General features: G+C 41.6%; 1 protein-coding gene across 2 annotated transcripts in view; it reads right to left on the bottom strand.

Moving 5' to 3' along the window:
* tfpia (tissue factor pathway inhibitor a) overlaps positions 1-14722 on the bottom strand; it is a 39425-nt gene extending 24703 nt beyond the window's left edge. For both annotated transcript variants that reach the window (XM_078285895.1, XM_071897845.2), the window contains exon 1: positions 14555-14722. In XM_078285895.1, the coding sequence (XP_078142021.1) occupies positions 14555-14633 (79 nt within the window). In that variant the 5' untranslated portion in view covers positions 14634-14722. The remainder of the gene's footprint in view (positions 1-14554) is intronic.
* Between the last annotated feature and the right edge of the window lie 7016 nt (positions 14723-21738).

Below are 21738 nucleotides of genomic sequence, written 5' to 3'. Positions count from 1 at the left end.
CAGCACTAAAATGAAGTGAAACGAAGTGTCTGTCTGAAGCACGACTCCAAGGCTCCTAACATCAATACAGTGGTCGGATCGAGCCAACACCATTCAACCCGCGACAGAGAGCGTATAGGAAAAGTACAAAGAGACGACAATGACAATGATCCTGCGGATGACTGAATATGAGTCTCAGCTTATTAAGACAATGGATCTCTAGGTCTTGAAAACCTTTCAGCAGCAACAAAAAGATGATTTCATTCCTGCACCGATCCTACAGGCAGGGGAAGAACACTTCCTATGGCGCTTCATGTTGGGAGATCAAAGTGCGCTTCAAGCACCTTCCAAAGCACTTTCTCTGGCAGATCAAAGGAATCCCAGTGAAACATGGACACGTCGTTCCCTCCAGGAGAACACTGTTAACAATAAGAGCTCTGAGAGTTCACACTGTGTGGTCCGGGAACCTAGACTGGGGGCTATCTTCAAGACTGAGAGAATAGTGAACCTACTCGTGTTTGGGCAGCAGCAGGCCTGGTCCTGTATAGCTAAATACATGGAGCATGGCACTAACACTGCCAGGACTGGCAGTTTGATTCCCACTGGAGCCACCCAAGCGAAAAATCATTGCACTCATGGTGCTGTCAAAGGCTTAAGATAAAAGCTTCCACCAAATGTCATATAGCCTAGTATCTTAACAAGAAGTCATGCACATTTCCCTCAATGTCACGCCATAGATATCTGTGCAAGCTGTTATATGTCATACCTGCTGTTGCTGACTAAATTGCAGCTGTGCTTTCTGTTTTGAACTAACTAGTAGCACTGCAGAAAAGCCTCCCTAATTACCTAAAAGGTTTCAATGAGATCCATGCATTTTTAATCAGAGCCTGCATGTTGGTATGGCAGGTGGTGGGGGAGGAGGTATGCAATGAGCGAGCTAATTGTCACTACACCGCTCGATAGCTTATGTAGACCTATTTGTCCATGCCAAGCCAGACTTAACATTCATCTCAGCTTGTCTTTGTCGCCCGCGACCTCTGAAGTTTTTTTTTTGTTCTGCTCTTTCGAGCTGGAGGCTTTGGAAAGTAAAAAATCAAACTTTCTGTCTGACTTTTCGTGGCTTCAACCCTCTTTCCCCTACATCTGGCAGCCGCAATCTCAAATAGCTGTGTTTATCAAGGCCAACTCACTTTCCCCCAGTGTCAACTCGCTGGTTGAAATCTCCACGCCCTGCCTCTGCAATGGCATTATATTTTCCTGGCAATATCTAAGTTGAGCCCCTACCTGTTTCCCACTTGGACTCATACGATAACAAAACAATAGCGGAGACTAGAAAATCTCTCTCGCATCAATGCTTCTGCTAGTTCTGTGCTCTGACATTTTGCAAAGTCCAGGCTCTGGCGAACCGAACAATCCCACTCAGTGCCAATTAGAGAGCGCCTGGGCTGGTATTCAGCCAATCAATCGGAGAAAGTGGGTTTCCTGGACTGCACTTTAATGGGTATGTGTGATTAGCTGAACTGCAGGTTGGCGACAGATATCCTCAAACTGGTCATGCCGAAATCAAACATGCATCTGGGAGCAAAACAGTGTCTGGCCCTTTAACTGACAGAAAATGTCCGCTTCTCAGCCCAGAAGGAGCATATGGCAAACGCTGATGTGGACATAAGTTTGCCATAAGTTGTACAGGGCTGCAGGGGGGAAAGTACCAAAGCGCCATCTGCCAAAGTCAGGAAGTCCCAATTACAAAATGCTCAGTGAGTTATTCATAGCATCACTAGCAATGACAACCAAATGATTCACAAGGATGAGGGTGTTCAAGCCAGTAATAGAAAATGTTCAAACATGGAAAATCAATGGGTTTCATTACAAAGAACACCAGCGTTTTATATTGAGATTATTTGCCTAACAGCTTCAAATGAAAGAGTAACTGTACTGCGATTTGACAATGAAAATGCTTAAATTATATAAAATCAATATGATTCTGATTCTAGTCTTCCCTGCACAGAATGGAGAAGTAACAATTTGTGAGTTGAAAATATTAAAAAAAATAAGAAATTGAGGGTTTCATTTCAATTCACAAAACACACTCCATTGTCATTGCTCACACAGATGATTACATCTTCTAAAAGCTGCTATTTTGTAGGTAAAGCGCTGAAGAGCTGTTAACTTCATAACATTCAATAGTGAACCTTCATGCCAGCAATTATTCTGTCAGAATAATTTTTCAAATAGTGGATATCTGATTTTGAGGTGAAATGACACGACACATTTGATGATGTAGGCCAATAGTATTTAGCCTCATTACTCCAACAGCTTCCTCGCTTTTGCAGGGAAGACAGAGAGAGAGCCTCTGGTGGGATGCCGTCCCTGGACAGCAGGGGCGTTATGTGGTCAAGGGGGAATGGGATTTAACAACTAAACTGCTAAATCCAACATGTGAGACCTTGAAGTAACTGCCAAAGCAATGTCTAACTTGTTTGTACTTGCGTTTGCGTGTGAGCTCTACGAAGCTGCTGAGTGATATCTGGTTCTGAATGTCTTGGGATATTTGTTTAAACTGGTTGCCTGCTCATGTTTGTTCAAAATGATTCACTTTCAACTGCAAATGTATAAAACTTGCTTCACCCTATGCTTCCAGTATATTTAGATAGATTAGTACTAGATATTACTGTAAGTTATTTGAAGCAGAGGTGAGAAAAACATGGGTATCTCATTTTGCCCTTACTTCCTGACATTGCACATCATCACAAGTTAAAGTGGAAAAATAACAGCAGACCAGACTCCGCCGTTGGCATGAATAGGAAAACTTTGAGAGATATGGCCTGCTGTTGCAGCTATCTTCTGTTAACCACAGCTGAGGCTAAATTGAGCCACATTCTCACTGGAAATGTTGAAGGCATCCTTGGCTAAAATTACATGTTTTGTGAAAAAGTTGTGATAAAGTTTGCGCAAAAACATATTTGAGGTCTATATGAAATCATGACAATCCACAAGGGTCATTGCTTTTTGGACATGTCCCATGTTCAGTTGGGTTTTTGATTGGCCACTATCCAAATAATGGTCCTATCCAAATGGCATATGTCATTTTTCATTTCAGTATGACTTTAAACACAAGCAAACACAATGCTAACAAACCACTATTAAGGAAACTAATGTAGAAACTTTTTTTGCACAATGTAAAAAGTGTCTGCTGAAGAAAAATATCTAGCTAACAAAATTCAAAACGCCATTATCGTATCTCTGGAACAACACACCCAATGAGAGTAGCAAATTCTCAACTTGACCCTGTCCTCATCCGCTCCTATGTGACCTTCTGAATTCCACTCATTCTTATTGGTTTGAATAGAGGAAAACACAACAAGAGGCATGAGACACAATCAATGTTTACTGGCCTTGAGAGAGGCACATCTGCCAGACAATCTCACTGTTTTCTTCAGTGTCGTTTTCATTATAAAAGTGAATTTTAAAACACCCATATTGCAGTCTTTGCAATATTGTGATATTGTATTATCTCATTGCAATATCAGTATGAATTTGATATAGGCCTGTTCTCCATTTCTGCTATCAGTCTGCTTTGATGTGAGTGATAGAATCAGCAGTATGTCACTAGGCAGCAATATTCACGCTGAAAAAATTAGAGAAAGCTGATATTAGAGTTCAGCCGCTCATCAGCAGGAAATCTCATGAGAGAGAGAGTAACACCAGGGTTACTGTAGCATAGAAAGCAAATGTTTTCTCGCAAAATACTGTTGAAACAGAGCCACTGACAGTGTTTTAAACTACATCAAAACGAAGTGTAAACTCAAAACTACACTTTAAAATGTTGCATGTCATATCGCCATCAAAGGTTTGCAATGTGATACTTTGTCCGGATCATGTGGCCAAGCTATACCTCCATTCCTCAAAGCAGCCGACAACACTCCACATACACTGAGGCTTTCATTTATCAAACTCTGAAAGGACTTTGACAGACTTTACAGACTGCAAGCGTGACTGTTTTTAGCTCAGCCTACTCTTCCTTGACGTGGATAAGATTATGCTGCTGAATCAATGGGACAGATAGAAAGCGAGAGCGAGCGCCTCGTTTGCCGCTTGTGCAAATGTCATCCTCGACCGATTGGCACTGTAGATGCGCTCCTGATTAGACGAGAGGATCAATACGAGAGTCCTTTTCTGCAATGCAGGTTATCATTCAAACAATCCAAACGAGACAAAGGCAACACTTCTCATATTGCCAGCCGGTGAGCTGCAGTAAGACCGAGTTGCGTTTGATACCATGCCTTCCTTTGAGGGATTAACTCCGTTGCTGCCAAGCAAGATCACCTCCGGAGCGGACGCTTATTACACATGAAAGACACTTACAATTGAGCTGCGGTTCCAATTTGTTTTTGCTTTATCTCCAACAAGTCCAAGAGGAATTTTTCAATTAGTGGCATGTCTACCACTGCAAATTGGTGTTCCTATGATGCAACTGGACACTTTTTCACAGAGAGACGAGAGAAAGAGAGAGAGAAAGCTGTGTGGTGTCTTCATATCTGTCCTCTCTCTCTCTCTCTCACCCTGCACATTTCAGTCACACAGTCGGACCCCTGCACTCCATCACCATGTCGGTGTCATTACTGTTTGCTGAATCCTCAACAGAGAAGATTAGCAGAATCCAATATAACAATGCGGTGTGACATTACTGCTGCAAATTGTTAGGATGCTTGTTTTTGAGCCAGGGGGGGTCAACGTCTTGCTCGGCTGGTCTATCCTTCAAATGCGGTCCAGTTCAATAACTTCCCATTTTGCTGTGTTTCTCCAAGGCTTTATCAAAACATGGCTGAACTCGCACACTCCCTGCCGTGGTTTTCTCTCAAGCGGTGAAGTACGAAGCTCTTCACTGTTCTGCTCTGTTCACAGTCTGAGGTGAGAGCGGCATAAAGAGGCAGTGCATGGGAGAGTCTGAAGTGCTGGAATTATGGAAGAAAAAGCAGATCACGGCCTATTCAGGGCTTCAATGATCACAAGTTGGATGAAAGTGGGGGACAAGAGGAAGATGAAAAGAAAAAAGAAAGCAGACAAGATGTCACAGAAGAAAAAGACACTGAATTTGGATGCAAATTAATATTACCAAGTGTTCCATTTAAGCGTTGGCCCATGTAAACACCGTATCTTGGATGATAAGCTATATCACCCAAAAATGATAGGTTGGATATGCTGATATTATGCCATCCACTGAGGCATGTTATTCCATTTACCAGGGGTTTTTTTGCAGTCTGCGTGACAGCTGTTTCCATGGTAACATTTGGAAGTTTTTGCTAATTCATGCATATACCAGGATATTTGCGAATGCGAGATGAAGATGTATATATTGGCTTACACGGCATACGACCAGGACAGGAGCTAGTATCCAAAGTAGTCTGAGCATGTAAACACAGTAATTGAAGTCAAGGGGCTTGAGAAACAGGAAATGTCATTGTCTTTGAGTGCTGAGTTGCTCTTATTCACCTCAGCAGCAGGAAAATTGCCCCCCGCTGCTCAAATATATGGAAAACAACAATTACATTTCATCTCCACTTCTTCTCGTTTAGCCCCGGGCAAAAGAATACGTGACAAATATATGAAACAAACAAATATTGAATTCATACAACAATTATGGTGCAATTAATCGATATATTTTGATATCAGTATGTAAAACAGAGCTACTTTCAAGCCAGAAACCGTTCTGGCACTGAAACGTGAGAACGGAGGAACACAGCAGTCTATTATTATATATTAAACTCAGAAGGTGGCATTATTTCAACCTCAATTACTCCTTACCTTTTCCATTACATTGTAGGCATTTGGCTGGCACTATTCAGAGTAATTTATATTTTGACTGATTGTTTTTATTATAGTGTCATGCACTTTATGGTTCCTAGCACACATGGGCTTACAAAGACACCATTATCAAACAAGAGTAGGGAAAATAAAGAAATCAGAATACTTGGTATACATCACGGCTAGGTTAAATAGGGATCGAGTCACGGATACCAACTGATAAATGGATAAAGGGGCATCTCGAGTGCACAACTCCCCAGCCAGCAGCAAAGCACACAGAGATGCTGTGCTGCTGATTGGAAAGCCATGCTCCCAAATACAGCTAGGCAAATAACCATCAGGCAATCCAGATTTAGAAACAGAGCCGGGACTCCAGGAGGACGACTTGGCCATCTGACTCCAGACTGCTGTGGTTTTGCCATATAGTGAGGATAATCCCTCTATTTTTGAGGTTATTAGCTGTGGTATAAAAGGGGCAGTCAACTACGCACGTCCTATCACAGAGGAAAATCAAGTCTCAAACAGCAAGTTTCATAAAACTTATTTCACATCATCCTACTATAAAACTCAACACAAATAAAGACGCTTTCCCTTTTTCACAGGCCTTAGCAACACACAATTCTCAAGTCTTTGTTCATCCTGTAACTCGAATGTATCGGCTTAATTTTCCGAAACAGATTAAGCCTCAAATCATTACACAAAACAATAAAATAAGAAGTGGACTTCATTTTCAACCTCACCTAAATTGAATAATGGACATGTTATTTCTTCCTCAAGAACAGCTTCTAGAGCAAGAGGTAAGATGCCAGATCTTAATTGTGCACATTAAGATCTTTTACCCTTCAATAAACTGAGAATGAGATTATATGTCCTAACTTCAGGCTTTGTCCCAATATCTTCTGCCCAACTAACCTTAAATTTTAGTATGAGTTCATTTTTAACTTGATTTATACTGCAAGTTAATCTGTTTCTGAAAATGTAACTTAAATTAGCTTCAGTAAAAATACTTCGCCCATGGAGAATTATGAGTCATCCCAATGAGTGCAATAGTAGAAAGTTTAACTTCATAGACCATCAACTACAAGGAGCCAATAATAAGAAGTGCAAGGTCCACTCCCACCTTTTATAAGAACTGAAATGACTCCAAGCGAGCATAAAGTAATCTCTCTTTTGTTGCTCATTTAGTTTGAGTGCTACTTGAACAAGTACAAACTTAGTCCACCATCTGTTTCTTTTTTTCCCCCCACACCTTTTGTACACTCTGGAGACGTCAGCCGCTCTGGATGAGTGCAAGGCTTAAAATTATACACTTTGTGATAAGTTTTCTCTGTCACACGATATGTAGACGTGGCATGCTATCTTGAAAACGATCAGAAAGTAGTCTGTGCATGGTGGAAAATGCCCGCTCGATTGTTATCTTGACTTCTAAAAGGTGCTGTGCATGTGCTGTGAGCCAATCTCACAGGCTATCTATCTCTGCTGAGTTCTTGACCTCGGTTTCGGCGTTTCTAGGGAGGATTTCAAGCTCTGACTCGCTCACTTGCTCAAACCCTGAGAAAGAAATGGAATATGGAAATGAAATGGATGGAAACTGGAATAAAGAAACTGCACTTGGTGGTTTTGAAAGGTTTTGAAAGTAGCTATCATGACATCTTGCAACTAAAAGTTTTACTAGATTACCTGACAGCAATTCATATTCATTAGACTTACTTTCTGACCTATAGCCTATAGGCAAACTCAATAGCAAAACATAAGATCTGAGCTTTACAGTAAACAAAGTTGTAAATTTTCCATTTGAACAGAACAGTGACAGATATGATTGTGCATATAATAAGTCATCATTACATAACTCAGACATAACTGACCTCTGTCCCTCATGCCATATTTACATTTAAACTTTAGGCATCTGGCTATCACTCTTATCCAGAGTGACTTACCATGCCCATTATCTCCCACAGCTTCAGTATCCTGTAATGAGCATAACTTCCTGAAATTCTCCACCCAAAATATAGCTTACAATCATCCTCAATATGACTCAGACAGGAAGTACTGCCATAACATTATCCATCTGCAGATGACCAGTCAGAGTCTCTTGCAGAAATTCAAAATACCCTAAGACTTGGAAAAAAGATACCGCTATCTTTCTAAACACGTAAGAGGCAACAGTGAGTCATAAAGGCGTAAATACAACAGAACTACTGACATCCAACTCTAATTAGTTTCTGTGTATGTGTCATTCGGCTCCTTGTACAGAATGTGTTCATCCAATTATGTGTCAGCGTTTAACAAAGAAATTAAAGCCTCATGAAGGCTGCAGAGAGACACAGAAACTCATGCATCCAGACTCCACTGTCCACAGATTGTCCTTCAAAATCCAACACGCTGTCAAATGCAGACGGCTGAAGGACCGTATTGACAAACGCATACTGTGATCTGTTTTTATTCATGGGGTAATAGGTAGTCATGGCAACCTCACCAAACCAAACCAGCAAGTAAACATGTCGTCCCCCACAAATGATGCAGGGCCAATGCCTGGGCCAATCAGTAACAACATGCGTCGTCTTTACGGTTCAGCAAATTTGGACCAGTGGCGTAGCAGTTATGGCCTTTAAACATTTGAAATTATGACCTTTAATTACAGAGCCTCCATCAGGCCAAGATGCATCATCCCTTCAAGTTTTGGTTTGAGATATCATATTTGAGTAAAAAAAATTGACCTGTAATTATAGCGCATTCAGCCAATCACAGTAAAGCTAGATTTGTGTAGCATGTTTCCTGTCAGTTGGAATTACGGTGAAGGAGTTAGGACCTTTCAAAGTTTTAGATTTTGACACTTAAAGACCCCATGAAACGCCATCTTAACTTCCTTGATTTGATGTATTTGCTGTTGGGGATGTTGGGGCGGGACATAATGCAGTGAGGGATCATTCAAAAGTCTAAACCAAAAGAATATGAGTCAGGGAGAAAGGCATTTTTATTTGATGGGAGGGGTGCAGAAGGGCGGGATTGTTAAAAACATCTGATGCTTTCATTGATTAGAAATGTATATTTATGTGTACTAGTGCAGCATGAGGTCACCATGAAAGATACTCTGTTTTCCAGGAAGTAAAAGTAATGGGAGTGCATTTCATGGGGACTTTAATTATAGTGCCTCCATCAGGCTAATCAGTGTAATGTTTTTAAACACCACAATACAGTGTCACCCAGCCCAAATGACCCAACCAGTGGGGTCAAAGGTTCATCCTACATGCCTTAGACATCCTTACCAAACCAAAACACTTTTGATGCTAGCGCTTTGAGACAGCACTGCAAAACAAAATGAAACAAAACTTTTGGTTATCCGAAGAGAAGTGAGCGCAGAATACACTATCTGTTTTTTAGCCTGTCCAACTTTTGATTGCGGGGACGGAGGAAAGTCAGGCCGACCGAGATGATGGAGAGAATGGCCGAGGAGAAAGCATCGCCTCTCTCAATATAGAACCAAGGAAGTATCCGGTGCCAATTTCTCCAGGCGACAGTGCACAGGACACGCGGATTAACCTGTGGCTGAGGCTGCCGCGAGTACATTTGTCATCTTCTCTGCTGTGTCAGGCTCGAGTGGACAGGCATTTTCTCACACGAGACACATTTCTTCACCGTGGCGCGATGCAGTCAGCCCTTGTCTGGAAGCGGGCTAATGGTGCTTCAAAAGTTCGACAGTACAGAACCGATTCCCCCGAGGCAAACTTCCAGTTGAGCGTCCGCGTTGTTCTGAATATGATAAACCACACGTGGAAATGCTTTGTGTGTGTGCTTTCTATTGTTTACTATGCGTTGTGTGTGGAAATCGCTTGAGGTTTTCACTCAGTAGCACAATACACGTTCTTCGCTTTTTTTTTCAACACACACACACTAAGAAAACACGCTCAGCCAAAATCATTTTCAACTTGCGTTTCATTCTAAGTTTGGTTTAATTAAGTTTATTAAATGAATGAATGAATTATTTTATTTTTTTCTTTTCATATTTGCATTGTGTCTGTCATATTGTTTTCCCGTTATCCAGTTCAGTTGTACAGTATTTTTGTTCACCATCTTGCATCTTTTTTTAACTCAACTGCAAACATTTGTTTTATTTCCTCTATTCTCTCTGCCTTTTCATCATTTTTGGATCTTCAAATAGATTGTGAAACTCCTACCTTGTAAAGCCACAAAACTAGTCTTTCCTCTTTTATGTTGTGCAGCACAATGCCTGCTATTTTATTCTGTATTCCACTGCAGATGAACCCAAGCCTTGGTCTTGAACTCTTATCGTATTTCCAGCTAAGCCGTCTGAATCCTGTAACATAGTTGCTGCAGCTGAACAAAAACACACAGCCATTCCCAGTCAATTAGATTATATAGTGCATGTGTCATCATGAGTTCACCATGACTCCTACTTCGCTATGGGACACCTTTATCCATTTGCTTTCATTGCGTTCATATATAAATTCATTTATTGGGTTTATTTAGTAATCACGAGGAAACACTTGGAGACAGTAGGAGCAAGAGACTGAGACAATAAACGCATGATAACCAGACCGAGCGTAGCAGCTGGAGGCGGCACCTCGAGCAGGATTCAACCCTTTACCTTCGAGACGTACGGTGCAGCAAGCTGAGAATGTCACCACTGGGCCAAACTTATACACCGACGGCATCTAATCAAGTCTGTTTTTCCCAATTCAGAGCAATGTCACATACTGAGGTTCATCTTGACGTACAAAACAATAACCAGAAAGTTGAAGAAACACAACAAAAATTGGAATGCGACATTAAGTGAGGCCCCTAATGAGCACCAAAAGGGGACAAATTGCCTTCATTACATCCGTACTCAGCCGAGTCGACGTATTTCATGCTGTTATCACATAACTCACTTCCGCTACATCAATATTTCATCTGTGCAGCCTACTGTAACCAGAACAAGTCTATTTAAGAAGCATGGCTTCTTTAAAACATTCATGACAAAAACAGCTTTGTTGGATCCGGCTTGTCTCATGTGTGTGATGGAAATGGGGTTGCCAACAAGCATCCTACAAGGCGTGAAAATAAACATTGGAATGGATAGTTGGTGACGACACTGATTGCAGTAGTAAGTCGCCTAAAAACAAAAAAAAGAAATAAAATAAAAGCAGGATAACAAACAAAAGCACAACTAAATTGCATAATAAAAACTAAATGGCAACGAAACTTAACAAGGACATGCCTCTAATGCAGAAAATGAAATCAAAGGGAAAGTGGGAGTGTAGTGTGTGTGTGTTTGTGTACAAAGACAGAAAGAGAATGGGAGAGAGCGAGAATAGTGTGTTGCGTCATTGAGGGAAAATTTCTAGCAGCTTTGCGCATCAATAGTTTGCACAAAAAAAGACTGGTGGCCAGCAGTTTAAATTGCTTCCAGGAGACATTGGTGTTGAAGTGAAACAGACACCTTCTTATTAAAGGACTAAAGGCCTGCATGCTGGATAACTGCTGAAATCATTAGATTACACCTATCAACCGGTAAGGCAGGGAAGTGTCTACATCTTGAAATTAGGGGTATATTCCTCTAACAGACTCGCGACAGTTCTTTGCGACAGGAAGGGCTATAGTACTTTTGTGAAGTCTACTCCTCATTACAAAACCTAATTAAGATGGCACATGCGAGGCGCTCTCCTCTCTGCCTATGGCCTGAGGCTGCCATATAACAGGACCACTTCAAACACCAAGTGAGCATCTAATTAAATTTCTCCACAAATTAATGAGACACACTGTTTACGCCCCCGCAAGACGATTAGCGGAGCTTATGAGTACCGAGGCAGTGCACCAATGATACTAATGTTTAGTTTAAAACAGGCCCAGCAAGTCCTTTATTGTTTTCCCATTCAAGTGCACCTAAATGATATGCAAATAGTAAACGATAATGTTCTTCCATAAACAAAACCTTGTTAAAAGGCTACTGTAATGAAAGGAGCCCAAATTGCTTCTCTGCACTTACCTTACACTCTAATATCTCCGATGGATGGGGAAACAAATATGATTGGCAATAAAATGTTTATGCATTTTTAAAATATTGCCTGGGGTCTCAATTTTTACGTTGGAAAATTTAAACCCGGGTTAATTGTTCTTCAGTACTTTAAGGTCATAATAACTGTAAACTTGCGTTGTTTGCCCATGTAAACCATGAGCAATCGTCAGCTGATAGCCTGTGGGCAACTCTAACCACTTTAAATGCAAATGGCGTTAATAGATGCAAAAAGGTAAGAGGCTTGAAATTCAGTGCGAGTTATAACATGCAAACCAGTAATGAATAGCAAATCTGGCAGTTCAAATACAATATTAAAATAAGATGGAGTGTATTGTCCCAAAGGAAATTTGTCTTGTTGGACACACGATGATTGCTGCTTGAAAAAATCTGATAGTTACACATTATCACAATAACTTACACGACACAACACAACACAGTAGCATCATTCCACCTTTGCACATATCCCCCCCATTTAAAAGTGTAGCACATAAAATAGGTCTACATGCGTAAGAGCCTTTATTCATTTTGGTTCCACTTAAATCTAAGGATGAAAACCAGAACACCCTCTCCAAGCGTCCTTCCTAACAGACCTAACAGTCGTTACCGTATAAACGCAGGCCCCCTAACTCTTGACCTTCCCTCCAAGGATGCTGTCCTGGGGCCGGATTCACAAAGTGCTCTTAAAGTACTACACTGTCTTTTTGGGAGTTTGGCCCATTGGTCACCTTACCCAATTTCTGTCGAGAGGATTGACACCAAGGTCATCTCTGTCTCCAGTAGATAGCTCTGTCTGGTGCACATGCTAACGCTTTAGCATACATGTTAAGTAATCGTAGGCGATTAGCATCATCCAAATTATGAAGATAAACCTTTTGGTAATCCAAAGTTGGTATTGTTTTTTATGCTATGGTCTGTAGATGCATAAGTTACGAAAACAAAATGTCAATCTTCATTATTACTGAAGTTCATTACGAATCAACAGCACAAAAAGCGTTAGCTTTCTGGCTAACAACGCTCACTTCCTGTGTAAACAAAACAAGTTATGCTCGAAGTCTAGCAGGAAGTGCAATCTTTTTGTCAAATTTTATGTCCATTTTTACTTGGCAGGTTTAACCGTGTCAATAATATTAACTAACCATCCAGCAGGGCCGTTAGAGCTGCTACTATACTGCTACTGGGGGTTTTCTGAGACAGCCTACACCAAATAAAAATAGTGAAAAATGTTAAGCTTAAAATCTAAGATACCGTCTAAAATGTGTGTTCAAATGATTTCATTTATAGGCTTACCTTTCCACTGCAATAATTTTAAGACAAGTGGAAGTTTATCTTAGAGAAAGTTAAGAAAATACTTTTGAACTATTTTGATCAACTATTCCTACTTTTTATTTTCCTTGAGACAAAAGTTACCTAAAAATAATAGTGCTTAAGGTTTTTTCTTTGCCAAGAAGGTTCTGTGAATCCACCCTTGGACTTTACATACAAACTCCACTCAGATTGTGAATGTTACAATAGCCTACACACTCCATGCAGGGAAATGAACCGAACAGTTGTGCTGCATGTCTCACTCCAAGACACCACAGATAAGAAAAGGCAGACACATGACCTTAAGCATACAGTCATTATTGGAGTTCATCACCAAATTCCCCTCAACACCTCCCTTTGTTCAGCTAACATCTGACCTAACACACTTGGAATGGTCATTCTGGACTTTCCACTACACTGCATGGCTTTGTTAGTGAAGTCATACCAGCTCCGTGATTGCTTTCAGCAATGGAGGAATGGAGGAGGGAATGAGAGAGTATCAAGTGGTTATAGCTTCTCCTTCACTTTCTACTTGACTTGCCCACTCAGTCCTTTCACAGCTTGTTGAGTATCTGACATCCAATCCCAGCAGCCTTATTACCGCCAGTGAGGCTGTTGCGACATGTCAGAGGGAAGTGCCAGCCAGTCCAGGTGTGGGCCGGGTCCGGACTTTGGCCCTAACGCCAGATCTGTCTCACATCACTAATAAGGATTTAACAACAACAGCACCAACCCAACAATGCGTCATCTGTGCTGCTGATATGGACCAGATTTCCAGAGTATAAAGCATTTTGCTCAATTATGGCATGACGTAGCCTATTTGATTGGTGCAGAGGGAATTACACACGGCGATCAATCACTCAGTGAATAAAACAGCGGGATATTTGCCATTTAAGAAGTGGTGGCCCTTGACTCCAATACAACAGCTTACTGAGGCGCAAAAAAGCAACACATACATGAATAATCCTTAAAGCAAAATAATTCCTATAATAATCCTATAATTTAGAGGGATACTATACAAATAGCACGGCAAAACTATAAAATAGCATGATGTCCTATGGGGATATTATAGAAATAGCAGAGTGATACAATGGGGGATATAGTAATTACCATAAAGTACAATAAAGTCACTATAAACTAAGACAAGCGTCCCAGGAATTTTATAGTGAATTCCCCATTGCTCAGAGACTGAAAACTAATGAAACGCGTAAACTGAAGCCAGGATAGTAAAAGACAGAACATAGTATTTATCCATAATCCATAATCGATATCCACAATGTGAATATGTAGCTACGGAACTGTATTGGCGACTCCATTTACGCGCGGGTTTCGAGACAAAACACTCCACGAACGACGCTCAGTTATCTTCCCAAGAGACAAGTTTTCGTTTTCGCTCGTAAACATCGCGACACCAAATCCGAATAAGTTGCACTTTATTTCCAATCATCTTACCTCTTCCAGCCGTATTGCAAGATCCCAAACAGGCGAGAGAAACGACGCTCAAAATCCACCACTTGTTGCTCTGAGCCATGCTTGCTGGCGGACGGAGGCTGAACCGAAGTGAATGTAAAGTTTGGAGGAAAACTTCATCAAGTTTAAGGGCTGAAGCTGTGTGTGTGTGTGTGTGTGTGTGTGTGTGTGTGTGTGTGTGTGTGTGTGTGTGTGTGTGTGTGTGTGTGGGTGGGTGCGAACTTCCTGCTGATAACACGGTGCCAGTCTTGTCTTGAGACAGATATGAAATGAAAATTCCCGTTAATTTCCTGGAGGGCATCGACCTTCCAACGTAATTAACTAAATTTCCTCTCACACTGACACGGTTTAATTCGCCGTTAATTGAAAGTAAATAAGCATTCATACGGGAGACGGTGATATATTTATTATCTGTATTTTTTTTTTGCGTGGAATTTAAACCGTCTTTTCATTTTCCATCATTTAATTATTTTTCCATAGGCTATACGCAATATGATATGAGTGCAACCACAGAAATGTGGGAATGTGAACAATATGGCACATGAACCATGACAACACACAGAATCTTAGCCGCAAACTTGATCCAGCAGATTCTCTCTCTCTCTCTCTGTCACACGCGCACGCACACACACACACACACACACACACTCCATCTCTCTCTCTCTCTCTGCCTCTCTGTTGGGAGCTGATGAACTGTGGAAAGCCAAGCCTCTGGTTGCATCTTTTCAACCCTCAACAACACTTTAATCCGCAGCAATTCATCTCACTGTGATGAGAAATTTTCATCTGAAGCCCATTACCCAGTTGAGCTTTTGGCAGAAACTCCATCAAAGTGTCTATCTCATTCAGGAAATTCGTACCTGAGTTATGGCCTTTGGAGAGGTTTTGAAACCTTTTCAGCTCTTCCAGGCTGCGCTGGTGACACAAACTGTAATTGAGCTTCAGGCTGGCACATTGGCCTATAGACTGAAATTATAGTCTGCCAACCCCTTTACCCACTCTATACTTTCATAACTTGAATAAATTCAATACGCTGTGTTAAATAATGTGCTAAATTTATGTACAATGATACAATATTTTAAATAGAACTTGGCAGGACCACTGCTAGGGTTTGGGGTTTGATCCTCAATGGAGAGCCACTAATGATAAAAATGTATGCACTTGATGCTGCAGGCGCTCTGGACAAAAGCATTCGCCAAGTGGCAATTGAACAAATTTAAAGATGCACTAGGCAACTTTGCACTTTGGCGCTCCAAATCACAACGTCAATACCCAGATATCATGTAATGTGACATCAGCAGGCTGAACTGCAGCACACTTATGTTTAAACCCGGCCGGTCTGTGATGCTTTATACCAAAGGATATCAAAGGGACGAGAGAGAGGAAAAGATCGTTGTTGAGTCCAGCTTTCTCTGGACGGAGCGCTCACTCACAGACAGTTTGGATTTCACTCTTAAGTTTCAATTCGTCACTTACTGTGGGTGGAATAGTGTACATACCTGACATCAGAATTTCATTTGGGCAAAAAGGGTGAATCTACGGTATCTCGATTAGACGGGCCGATAAGATGGGTGTGTTTTTAAATGAAAATCTTGCCTTGTGAATATGTTACTTCTTGCTACTGGTACTGAAAATCCTGGCTAATTGCTCTGGCTTTCCAGTAAAAGGGGTTATTGGACTCTGGAAATATATTGCAAATTTCTGTGGCTCAAAAATTGGTGTCATAACAGCAACATAACATCCACTTCAACTTTCTCTGTGTTATCCTTGGTTCCTGCCTCAGTTGTTGTTGCCAAGTCAATATCAAGCTCCCTTGGATAGGACTGTGACAAGAGAGTCCCAGTTCAACTCCCCAGAACAGCTGGGAAAATCTGCGCAGGCAAAGTTAATATTGTTTTCCACTCCCTCATGAACGGCCGCTGAGGTGCCTTTGAGCCAGGCTCCTAAACCCCTGCTGCTCCACTGGAGCTTGTAAATAGCCGACCACAGAAGACTGTGGTTTTACTGGGCATCTCCCTGGAGTGAGTATGTGGAACTTTATGAGTGTGATGCAGGGTGGGAAAAGGAGCAAGGGTGCTAAGTCCACCTTCCTTTGGCAAATAAAGGTTTATATAAAATCCCCCTCTAAATATCATTAAGATAATTAGCTGTGATATTCCTACGGAGACGCCATACACCGCATGAGTCAATCAGTTCTAACAAATCAATCCACCCTGAGTAAACTATGACAGTTTCTTTCATTTTGCAATGGCCAATATCTGCTTGAGAAATACCTTCCTTGAGAAATGATTAGTCATGTTCATGAAGGCTTCACATTCAATGACGTGCAGCATATTGAAACTGATAGATTTAAAGCTGCAACTTTGCACATTGGTGGCTCCAAATGGCAGCGAGAGGTAACTGTTTGAAAAAGTTGAACTTCAATAACCAGAAATCCTGTAAGGTGACGTCAGTAAACTGCACACAGCACGCTCTTGTTTACCAACCCAGCCGGGCTGTGATGCTTTATACCCAAAGGAAACCAAAGAGACGAGAGAGGAAAAGATTTAATGCTAGTGAGTCCAGCTTTCTCTGGACTACTCTCTATTTCACTCTTAAGTTTTGATTTGTCACTTCCTAAACTGTCCAAACCCAACACCAGAATTTCATCTGGGCAACAGGGTGAAGCTACAGGGTCTGAGTTAGAAGGAAGGGACACTTTTCTCTGTTGCAGCCCCACTTTGAGATTTAGGCTGACAAGACAGGTGTATTTATATATGAAACAATCTTGCCTGGTGCAGGTTTAAAATAGGTAGTTCAAGTCATTGATTTCTGCTATACTGTACATCAGGCCATAATATGTAAAGAGTAGGCAGGGTATAATGATTTGGCCTTCACTACTGCAGAGAATATAAAAGTTCCTGGACTTTCCGTTCTGAGAGGCGTTTGCGGTTACTGATTAGCACGTGCGCAGAAAGGTTTTACTTTCATTTTTTTCAGTTACCTGACTGAAAAAAGTGTCCCTACCCCTCCCTAAAGACAATTTTCAAGTGCCTTTTTTTTTGCTAAAGTGCCTGTTCCCCAACACTGGTCCACAGTCTCGGCCCCTTTCTCTGTGTGTGTGTGTGCGTGTGTGTGTGTGTGTGTGTGTGTGTGTGAAGTTTGTGTGTGTATTCCCGTGGACGCACATGTGTGGGGTGTCAGTGGACAAGAATGTGCCTGTCGGTGAGACTAATCATGCAGTACTATTACTCACACTGTTCGAGGGAAACCATGCCTCTGTCCCCCCACCTTCTGCTTGGAAAGTTCTGCAGTGAGAGAGGAAAGTCACGCGGACAAATCTGCGCCAAAGCTCAGATGGAATTTCCTGTGTGCTAATTTTCCCACGATATTATGACCTCCATAGTTCTCGGTTGGGAGAACGATGCCGCAAACGGTGAGTGTTGTCGGGAGGGGGGGGGGGGATTTTTGCGGCGGCGGTTTGCAGACTGTAGCAGATGAAATGATGGAATTGAGTTACAGTTGTTTTGTGAGCGGCAGCCCTGAAGCATTCTGATGCCACCCACTGCGTGCACACACACACACACACACACACAAATTGTAGTGCATCCAGAGCAAGCATTTTCCATTGATTATGTTACCAAATGTAGCCTAACCTCAATCCTACATACCTTTAAAATGTCCCCTTAAAAAGTAAGGACCAAACACAATGTCCTCACTTCCCAAAACGTATCGTCACAAGCATAGTAATCCTTCGACTTGAGTTCTGGTGGGTTGAAGTGTAGAAACCAGCCTCCGTCTTCAAAGCCATCACTCTCTGTCCTGCTGCAGCTCTACCCCAAAGACTTGGATTAAGAGCCCCACTCAAACAAGAGACCACTTCACCTTGCCATGACCTGTTTGACTCAGATAAGGCTTCAAGTGGACAATTAGTCCTGCTCTTTAGCTCGGTCTGAAATCCTCTGTCTCGCCCGAATATACTGTATCTCAACTTTTAATGAGAAAGAGTTTAAAAAGAGTGAAAATAAGTTGTTGGGACAATGGACTCAGGACGAGTGATTTATTGAGGCGGGTCATGAAAGCTCATTGTTTGGAGCTGAGTGCCTTATCTACGGTTCATTGCCCTTGGCGCTATTGTGTTAAAATTGTGAGGTTTTCATTCCAAAACGTCATACCGAGCATATTCACTGTGAGATGTTTTAGCTACCTGGAAAAGAATGACATAATATTGTGTCATCCCATCCTCAAAACGTCACTGCATTATAAACAAAGGTTTTAAGACAGCCGGCGACTCACATTATACTCCACGGTGAGTTTTACCTTCCTATCAATAATCGTTTTATATGAGTAGGTGTCAGGTTTTCATTTGATAAAGGATGGTAGGTGGTGGGTGTGAGAGAGCGGGCGGAGGGCGAGCTTGCAGCGTGGGTTGAAATACGCTGCCACTTATAAATCAATGTGCGGATCATGAATCACAACTACAACACCTGCTGGCTTTAATGTGAAACCCCCCCTGCTGAATTCTGGAACCACCTGGCGCACTTCATCATCTGTCTCAATATAATCTTTGTTACTATACTCGCTGCTCCGGGGCTAGTGAATAAGTTGCTCCCTTTGCCATAAAACGGTGCTATGATTACGGTCCAAGCCATTCCGTTCGCCCACCGCTGCTTTACAAAAGGCGAGGCTTGTTCAGTCTTCCGACACTGGCAGCCCCACCTGCTGACATGCGAGAAACTTTGGAAATGGCTGTCAACACAGAGGATTGCAGAGGAGGATATATGAAAGGTCTCTCACCTCGGGCCAAAATAGGAGCCGCGGTTGCCTGGATATAAAGAAGAAATCACACAGCATCATGCATTATATAGACTGGTGAGCCCGGTTCCTGAGTAGCGATTGAAGCCAGCTACCATTAGCCTCAAGCCTCAGTTAAATGAATGAGACACCCAAATTGCACCCCTGGGAGAGGATAAGTCATTTCGGATCAGGAGGGAGGCAAGCCAAAATCGGTTTTTCATCCTCCTGAAGAAATAATATCTAGAGAGAAAGTTGTTGATGCTTGTAGCCCCAAACGTCAGAAGTTAGGGTGATAACAGATTCAAAGGAAATCGCGCTGTACGGACATGAGCACCACTAATTTCCTCATCATCGACTTTGGATAAAAACAGTGACAGACGGATCTCTGTGGCATCGGCATGGTCATTTTAAGTGATGTAAGTGAGGAAAATCATACACCATTAAGTATTCTGACATCATCGCCCTCATCAAGTGTCATCTTAATGCAGTCACCATCTTGCAAAAAGGGCAATTCTGTTGAAAGGTAATCACTAAAATGGTTCGGAAAGGCCTTATCAGTCTTATTGGGCTTGAAAACCAGGGCCAGAAACAGAGAGAGAAGATAAGCTGTCAGACCAGGTTTCCTACAAATCTGTCCTTGGAAAGAGAACGTGGCAGTTGGAGACTCATTTCACCCAGTACGTCTCACCAGGCATTGCAAAAGCGTTTGTTAGTGCGATCTGGCCCTACCGCAGTGAAGGGCGATTTCACTTCTTTTTTTTTTTCAGCATGAATAGGTTGGATTGTATGCACACATTAAAGGAAAAGTCAAACGAACCTTGATTAAAATGGATTTAGGTGCTAGGCTAATGTCAAACAAAGAAGCCTAAGGGGATTCCGGCTCATACAATTACTTCATACAGAAATGCGAGTACAAAGGCTTTGCTCTGCAATTAAGTTCCTTGTTCTGTTCCAAGTTATGAATATCTGATCATGGTCACAGGGCAAAACCAAGGGTACAGTATAGGAGATTCAAAATTGAGACATAATTAAAGTACTCATGCAGTCAGTGCAGTTTTTTTTATGCTTATTCTGAGTTTCAATTTTAAAAATGAGAAAGCACACTACTAAGTCCCACTTGGAAGAAAATTGCTAATCCGCAAGCAGAATCAGCCAAAGATTCCAAGTTGTGCAACTGGATCACATAGCCTATAAATGTGTACGTTCTCACACACACATACACACACACACACATATGAAGTCTCCAAAAAATGCATTTCAGATGCTGTGCAATGAGACATTAGTCAAATACAGATTGCTGAAAGAATTAACGTCATTTAGTCATATTAAGAAGTTATTGTTGCATGAAGTTACATGTTTGTGGACATGCACACACACACATAATGCAGTCATACATGCATACACACATACACAGTGTTGGTTTTTGCAACGTGCACCACAGCAGTCTTTTAGTGTCACTGTGTTTTTTTGTTGCTTGCAGGCATCACCTCTTGTTTGTCGTCCTCAGAGTTCGGGAAACCTTGTTAACACATTGTCATTAAATCAAATAGTAGTAGCAGTACTACATTTAAAATATAAGAAATTTGTTCCAGTTGTTTTGGACTTTGCCCACACTCGGCTTACAAACGCATAATTAACCACAAGTCCATTATCCATGGACTACAAAGAAAATTAATTTCCCAGAGCTGAGCTGAAGTTTTGACTCCCCACAGGTCTGTAAAATGGCCAGTGAATCATAAGGCGCCTGCAGCATGAAGCAAAAGCCAAGTCAAAAAAAAAGAAAAAAAAAAAAAACTCCCTCAGCTAATGTAGGCATGTAATAATCCTCTGGAGTTTCCTGATAACTCATATTAAGACATTGTTTGTTTACTCATTAGAAATACACATTAACTCCGTGAACACCTGTTTCGACTTGGGAGGTTTGTTAACAAATTTCATTTCTACACGGTTCAGCTGCAAAAAAATAAGTAAAAAAAACACATTTTGAGACCATTTTAAGGACTAATGTAAATCAATACCCTAAGCCACAAAAGACGTCATTTTGCAGTCACAAACTCATTTTGTTGGCTTCTGTGATAATTACAAGATGGAGGCCTGGTTGCTGCCCATCACTTTCCACTGTTTAGTTTGAGAGGGTCAGAAAAACAATCTGAGCTTTCCCACAGTTGTTGAGCCATGCAGGGATTCCCATAAGCCCAAGCAAGTTTGATGTAATCATAAGAAAACCTGCGTGGTATTTTGCAGAGTGAAAAGGTGCCCAAGCTCTGTCTGAGCAGCACTGTGATGGAGCGGCCACAGAGTGAGAAGAACTGGCTGTTAAAATGTGAGATTTAGTGATATAGACAATCATTGAGAGAATAGAATAGAATAGAATAGAATAGAACAACAGA

Source organism: Centroberyx gerrardi, chromosome 10 (assembly GCF_048128805.1).
Source record: "Centroberyx gerrardi isolate f3 chromosome 10, fCenGer3.hap1.cur.20231027, whole genome shotgun sequence".
Lineage (NCBI taxonomy): Eukaryota > Metazoa > Chordata > Actinopteri > Beryciformes > Berycidae > Centroberyx > Centroberyx gerrardi.
This window is presented reverse-complemented; position numbering and strand designations above follow the sequence as displayed.